Raw genomic sequence first — 7500 nt, forward strand, 5'->3', positions numbered from 1 at the left:
AAACATCTGTTCCTGAGATTCCTTCCACATCTCAAGTTCCACAGCAGCCTGATATTCAGCAGTCTTTCGGGGTTCCTCAGGACTTACTTCCCTTTGTGTTGCTTTGGGTGATCGTACTGGGGATCCTTTTACTGGCTGTATTTAGATAAATACAAGTGTTAATGTGAAATTTATCAAACTGTAACCCTAGAAAACCTGTTTCAATATTTTCATTCCACTGATGATCAATGTTAATCCACTTTCAATTTGAATTTAATTTTTTCAAACAGACAGGTCATGAATTAAGAATATCAAATTTACGATAAAATAATGCCAAACATTTCTTTCAGAGAAACTGATCGAAGCTGGAAAAAAGACTAGGGGATAGAAAACTTACAACCAGTTGGATATAAATCATATCAAACCACAAACCATGGGAGATTCTTTTTGTCACATGACCCCCCCCCCCCCCCTTTTTCATATTTAAGGGCTTTTTTTTTCTGTTCAGTCTTCAAAGCCACAAAACACTATGTTGCTAAGTCATGTCAATACTCTCTCTCTCTCTCTCTCTCTCTCTCTCTCTCTCTCTCTCTCTCTATATATATATATATATATGATGCATGCACCTTGCTAAAAGAAAATATGGTTTGTAGAACACTTGAGTGTAAGGCAAGTCAGTTGACCTGGATATAGGACGTGATTATCTGAGCTGATTTTGACTGGCCACTGATTGGTTAATACTAATTTTGTTGCCTGGTTACCTGAGGTCCCTCCTGCTGCACCACAATCTGCTGGGCTGTGATTGGTCCCCAGTCCTCCAGACACAGCACAAAACAGACCTCACCAATCTTCTGCTGTCCACTAAAAAAAAAAACACGAATCAGAGCTTTGGGGAAACATTCTGTTTAGTGGTTTTGTACCAATATGTACGAAATTAAACTATGTAAATCATCTTACTTTTATGGTTGGTCTAGTGTAATACAATGTATCATATTTCAAAAGAATTACAAGACATGTATATATTGCTTCTTAAGTTTGTGCAAACAGAGCTTTAGAAAGAGTCGGTGTTCTGCATCTAGTAAAAGAACACTGTGGCCACAGCTTTTGTGAATTTTTCTACGGATACTCCTAATTATCAATGTTGGGTAGCATTTATGGATTTCTGTACTAAGGACATCAATGTTGGTCAGTATTTATGGATTTGTTAAGGGTGGTTAGTTTTACTAATTTCTGTTAGGACATTTTATGGCACTGGTTTCGTTAATGGTCAGTTTTTGAGGAATTCTGTTTGGACATTCTATGGTTTCAGTACCAATAATGGTGGTCAGTTTTTGTGGAATTCACATGTCCTTCAATTTAAAGCCACAACAAATTACAGCATACATATATATTCGTAGAAGAACCTAAAACCGTTAAATCAAAATTGTAGTGAACATTACCAAGACCTAAGGCCAATTCAACTTAATTGATAGATTATCATCCCCGCCTGCCCCTCAAAAATTGCCCCGCCCCGATTTTTTTTTATTTTGCAAACTTTGCGATTTTCGGAATATTTCATGTCCGACTCCGGTATTTACACTTCTTGTTTACATTTCCGGTATAGCCACGTGAAGAAAATAGATCTCTATGGTTTTCTTAATTTCTCGCGTTCTTACAGGCGTAAATCTTGAAGAAGTTAGGTATATTTCTGTTTGAAATTAAAGCTTAACCTGGAATTAGTCTGTGAAAATAGCATAGATTGATATCCATCTGGCATTAAATGATGCGCAACTGTTGGGGGGGGGGGGGGGGGGGGGGGACTCGTTTGTCTTTGTTATTTTTCTCAGAAAATAAAAATTAAAAAATTAAATCCTCCCACCCGCCCCATATTTTTTGCTGACCCTGGATAATAATCTACTAATTAAGTTGAATTGGCCTAACTTTGATATAAAATGAACATTAAAAAAAAGTGAAATATGAAATGGATTTAGAAGGAAATATAAAGCTGGATCAGTGTTTTTTGCTGTAAGATTCGGGGTTTTACAGCTAGTCTATAGATGGTTACCTGTCATTGGCTGTAATTGTCTGTCTGTCGTGAAATGTCTGTCTCCACCCAGCAGATCCAGTGCTGCTCTGTAAATAGCCACATTTCAGTTTCAGTTCTCATACAGAAGCTTATTTTCATGTGAAAATTGTGGATTACCTGTTGACATTGCCATAATGATATAAAAAATATTTGGGTCCAGTGATTTGTGAAAAAAGTTTCTTTGTATCAATGAAAGATTGTGAAGGAAGTTTCATGCATACATGTATTAATAAGTTTAACACTTCACTTGACCTGCTGGTTTGATAGTTATGTTTTGGCTGATAAACTAATCTCCATTATGAATGAATTACGTACTGAGATTCTAAATTTGTCAGTGGTGATGATCTGGTCCAATGGAAGCCGCCCTGATCCAATCAGCATGTCCTGGGACAGTTGTTTGTCTCTGTGCCACACTTCTATCATCAGAGGCACTCTGTCAAGAAACCATCACACTTTGTTGAGATGGATCAGTACATAAATTAGAGATTAAGAAAAAAAAACCCACAACAACAGCTAGGCATTCTAAGAATTCTGTAAATAAGACATCCAATGTGGGGTATCCAAAGGATTCTACAAAACTGAGACATCACAAGGGTTTTACAAAGTGGGGCAATGTAAAGGTTCTACAAATTGGGGCACCTCAGGAGTTCTGAAGAGTAGGGTATCCCATAGGAGTGGGGCATCCAAATGGTTCGGTAAAGTGAGACATCCCAAGGGTTCCATAAAATGGAGCATCCAAAGGGTTCTAAAAAGTGGGACATCAAGAGTTCTAAAGTGGGACATCCCAAGGGTTCTAAAAGTGGGGTATCCTGATGGTTTTAAAAGATGGGGTATCCCAAGGGTTCTAAAAAGTGAAAAATTGGGATATCCAAAGGGTTCCACAAAATGGAGCTTTCAAAGGGTTCTCAAAAAGTAGGGCATCACATGGGTCCTGAAAAGTGGGACATCCAAGGGATTTTGAAAAGTGGGGCATGCCCTCACACATACAAATGTGTATATGCATCTCAAATATAATATTAATGTTGATGAATGTTGTAAAACTATACAAACACATCTATACATGTATTCACAGTCAGAGGTTTTAAGTTAAAGATCAGATCTGTGTGGCTTTTGGCTGGGTTTTTTTTTTTTGGGGGGAGTGGGGGGGGGGGGGGGGGCAGCACTATACCAGATTTGTGTACAGACAGCTAATTTTCCAAGAGTTCAGAATTTACATATACAGTTATTCTACACTTGTCCTCTTTCTATGTTTACCTAAGAAATGTCTCCTGCAGCTGTTGTATGGAGCAGGCAAAGTCAAATGCACAGAAGGACTGGGGAAGGATGACTTCCATTCCTCTCCTGATTTCCACTGGAGGGTTTGTCAGTATTGGAGCTGCACTCCCAAAGAAAGGGTACGAGTATCTATAAAACAAAATTGGTTCTAAATTTCTAAAAGCAAAATTTTTATTATCTTTTAACAGAATATTGAGAGGTTGGTATATTTCTACGGTATTATTATGCTAAGATCTTCTGAAGGGATCTGATTTATTTCTGCAGCACAAGATGAACTCTTGGTGAGATTTGATATATTTTTGCAGAATAAGAACTCTTGGCAGGATTCAATACTGTAGATTCCTTATTTTATATGAGCATTGAATATGGCGAAATGACTTGTATTCATCAAATCGCATGAACATGAATTTGCAAGTCATCTGCTAACCAAAAGTTTTTACATGCATACAAGCAACAGAAAATTAAAAGCGAGTAATTCTATTTCGCGAGTGATGCTTCTCGCGAAATTACGCGATAATAAATTCCTCGCATATATTTAGGAATCTACATTATACTTCTACAGAACAATAACGACTCTTGGCAGAATCTGATATACTTCTGCAGTACTATAAGAGCTCTCGGAAGAATCTAATTTTTCCTAAGGTGAACTAAGATCTCCTGATGGGATCTGATTTATTTCTATTATAGCTAAAGCTATTATAGCTATAGCTAAAGATCCAGGCAGGATCTGATCTATTCCTATAGCTAAAGCTAAAATCTCCTGGCGGGATCTGATCTATTCCTATAGCTAAAGCTAAAATCTCCTGGCGGGATCTGATCTATTTCTATAGCTAAAGCTAAAATCTCCTGACGGGATCTGATTTATTCCTATAGCTAAAGCAAAATCTCCTAGCGGGATCTGATTTATTTCTATAGCTAGAGCTAAAATCTCATAAAATGTGATTTATTTCTTTAGCTAAAGCTAAAATCTGGTGAGATCTTTCATGTGGGATTAATTACCTTATGAAGACCATCAGTAGTCTCCTGGCGGGATCTTCTGTGGGATTACTCACCTTATGAAGACCATCAGTGGTCTCCTGGCGGGATCTTCTGTGGGATTACTCACCTTATGAGGACCATCAGTGGTCTCCTGGCGGGATCTTCTGTGGGATTACTCACCTTATGAGGACCATCAGTGGTCTCCTGGCGGGATCTTCTGTGGGATTACTCACCTTATGAAGACCATCAGAGTGGATGCACTGTGGAAGTCCTTGATGCTGCGAAGGTCGATTGAGAAGGTGAAGTGATGCGCCTGGGGCGGGATAGCCAGGTGGGTGGAGGTGGTGGTCTGGCTGTCCACTACAAAAATGATGGGGTCATTGTGGATCTCGTATATGTTCAGTTTGCAATCACAGCTGTGGGTTTTTTTTTCTTCATATATTAACAGTAACATTCCCAATATGACAAACTGTACAAGTATATCTCTAACTGATTTTCCATTTAAAATTGAAGTGCAGATATTGGGAGAGCTTTTGGTTTAATACATGCACAAAAAAATTACATGTCATAAGATTCACAAAAGTTAATTAAAAATGAAAGTTGTGAAACAAGAAGTGTATTGTAGATGAAGATATATTTATGTTTAAGTTTCATGTTGCTTTTGTAGATACACCTTACACGTAAATGTGATTTTAGGTCTTTATTCTATATCAACACAATGTCTCTCATTGAATAGAGTGGGTCTGATACCCAAAAGTTGGAAAGATAAACAAAATCAATCTGTAATACATAATGATCTGACTACTGACGTTACGATCTGACTACTAACGTTATGTAACATTAAGATCTGACTACTAACATTATGATCTGACTACTGACGTTAAGATCTGACTACTGACGTTATGATCTGACTACTGACGTTACGATCTGACTACTAACGTTACGATCTGACTACTAACATTTACGATCTGACTACTAACATTTACGATCTGACTACTAACATTATGATCTGACTACTAACATTTATGATCTGACTACTAACGTTATGATCTGACTACTAACGTTATGATCTGACGACTAACGTTATGATCTGATGACTAACGTTAAGATCTGACGACTAACGTTATGATCTGACGACTAACGTTATGATCTGACTACTAACGTTATGATCTGACTACTAACATTAAGATCTGACTACTAACATTAAGATCTGACTACTAACATTATGATCTGACTATCTGACTACTAACATTATGATCTGACTACTAACATTATGATCTGACTACTTACGTTATGATCTGACTACTAACATTATGATCTGACTACTAACATTGTGATCTGACTACTAACATTGTGATCTGACTACTAACATTATGATCTGACTACTAACGTTATGATCTGACTACTAACGTTATGATCTGACTACTAACATTAAGATCTGACTACTAACATTATGATCTGACTATCTGACTACTAACATTATGATCTGACTACTAACGTTATGATCTGACTACTAACATTATGATCTGACTACTAACGTTATGATCTGACTACTAACATTGTGATCTGACTACTAACATTGTGATCTGACTACTAACATTGTGATCTGACTACTAACATTAGGATCTGACTACTAACATTAGGATCTGACTACTAACATTGTGATCTGACTACTAACATTGTGATCTGACTACTAACATTATGATCTGACTACTAACATTGTGATCTGACTACTAACATTGTGATCTGACTACTAACATTAAGATCTGACTACTAACATTGTGATCTGACTACTAACATTATGATCTGACTACTAACATTATGATCTGACTACTAACATTGTGATCTGACTACTAACATTATGATCTGACTACTAACATTATGATCTGACTACTAACATTGTGATCTGACTACTAACATTGTGATCTGACTACTAACATTCCCAAAGAAAACAAAAGAACATACACTACTACAGTGGAATTATCAAAAGAATAAAATAAATCATGCTTCATTTTTTTGCTGTTGATCTGACCTGGGTGGGACCTGACAGGGGTTCGTGGACTCCGGGGGGCACCTGCTGGTTTGTCCTTGGTTTTCTTAGCACCTTCTGAAAAATAGTGTCTGTTAATTTGTTTTGTGTCTCTTAGATCAAGATAATACATTACCTTATTTAAGAGTGAAAAGATGAAACAATTACATTTTATGTGCAGAGTAAGGGTACAAGACTGAGCAGATTTATATGTGATTCTATCATACGGCATTAATTATTCACTGCTACATGCATAAAGTTCTGTTGATTTTGCATGACTTCAGATATAGCGGAAATAGAAAATACATATACTAAACAAAAAATGTCATCCACAGTTACCAAAATCAAAACTTAATGGGTAACAATATTGCAATATTTCTTTAATTTTACATGTCTATAAATGCACATGTAAATGTGTAAATAAGGAAATTTCATGAACCAGAAAATTAAACTAAGTCTAAGCTTTCATTCATAACATGCTTGTAAATAGGACAATTTTTTCCTGCACTTATGCATTTTATCAAATTGCCATATAAAAACAAAACCAATATACTTACTTTCCTCCTCAAAACTACTAATAAACTCCTGGGTGTTATTTCCATCCTCAAAGTCATCTTCATAATCGTCAGCTGCCTTGACTGGTTCTTGTTGTTTTACTGGTTCCCTTTCCTTCTTTTTCCCAGGAGAATGACCTTTCTTGGCCTTGGCTGATGGAGATACTGGTCTTCTTGGTGGGGACACATCCCGGTCCTTTACAGGGGACCCCAGGACTTTGCTTTCCTGTTTATCACCATTGGCAGTGGATGGCATCACCTACACAAACATTTGAGAATTTGTTAAATAATGAATACTGGTGTTTTTAATGGAACATCACCACATCACAAGATATAAATCATATAATATTTTATAAATGAGAATTTCTAATGTTTCTTAAATTCTACTTCACCATCAATAAAATTCATAAATTCTGCGGGAAGTTTTTTTTATTGTGTCAAAAGTCAATCTAACTAAAGGTACATTCATTACCATAATTTGAAAATTCAGAAAAATTAGTGTAATAAAAATCCTACCGTTTCCTCTTTCCTCAGAACGATGGAGACCCCCACGGTAGGGGATAAATCCCCAGGGGCAAGGGTAATTTGTTGCTTAGTTTTATTTGGGGGTATCAACTGAA

The 7500-nt window shown here is 36.7% G+C and overlaps 1 protein-coding gene across 1 annotated transcript in view; it reads right to left on the reverse strand.

The window, feature by feature from the left end:
• The window catches only part of LOC125648909 (centrosomal protein of 120 kDa-like), a 26380-nt gene that overhangs the window by 9328 nt on the left and 9552 nt on the right, over nt 1-7500 (reverse strand). The window contains exons 6-14 of the mRNA XM_048875949.2: nt 7397-7500; nt 6884-7139; nt 6330-6404; nt 4531-4657; nt 3299-3448; nt 2360-2477; nt 2024-2091; nt 741-840; nt 1-135 (exon numbers count right to left, since the gene is read on the reverse strand). The exon at nt 1-135 is cut by the window's left edge and continues 9 nt beyond it; the exon at nt 7397-7500 is cut by the window's right edge and continues 115 nt beyond it. Of these exons, the coding sequence (XP_048731906.2) occupies nt 1-135; nt 741-840; nt 2024-2091; nt 2360-2477; nt 3299-3448; nt 4531-4657; nt 6330-6404; nt 6884-7139; nt 7397-7500 (1133 nt within the window). The remainder of the gene's footprint in view (nt 136-740; nt 841-2023; nt 2092-2359; nt 2478-3298; nt 3449-4530; nt 4658-6329; nt 6405-6883; nt 7140-7396) is intronic.

The sequence above is a fragment of the Ostrea edulis genome, chromosome 5 (genome assembly GCF_947568905.1).
Source record: "Ostrea edulis chromosome 5, xbOstEdul1.1, whole genome shotgun sequence".
NCBI classification, from domain to species: Eukaryota; Metazoa; Mollusca; class Bivalvia; order Ostreida; family Ostreidae; genus Ostrea; species Ostrea edulis.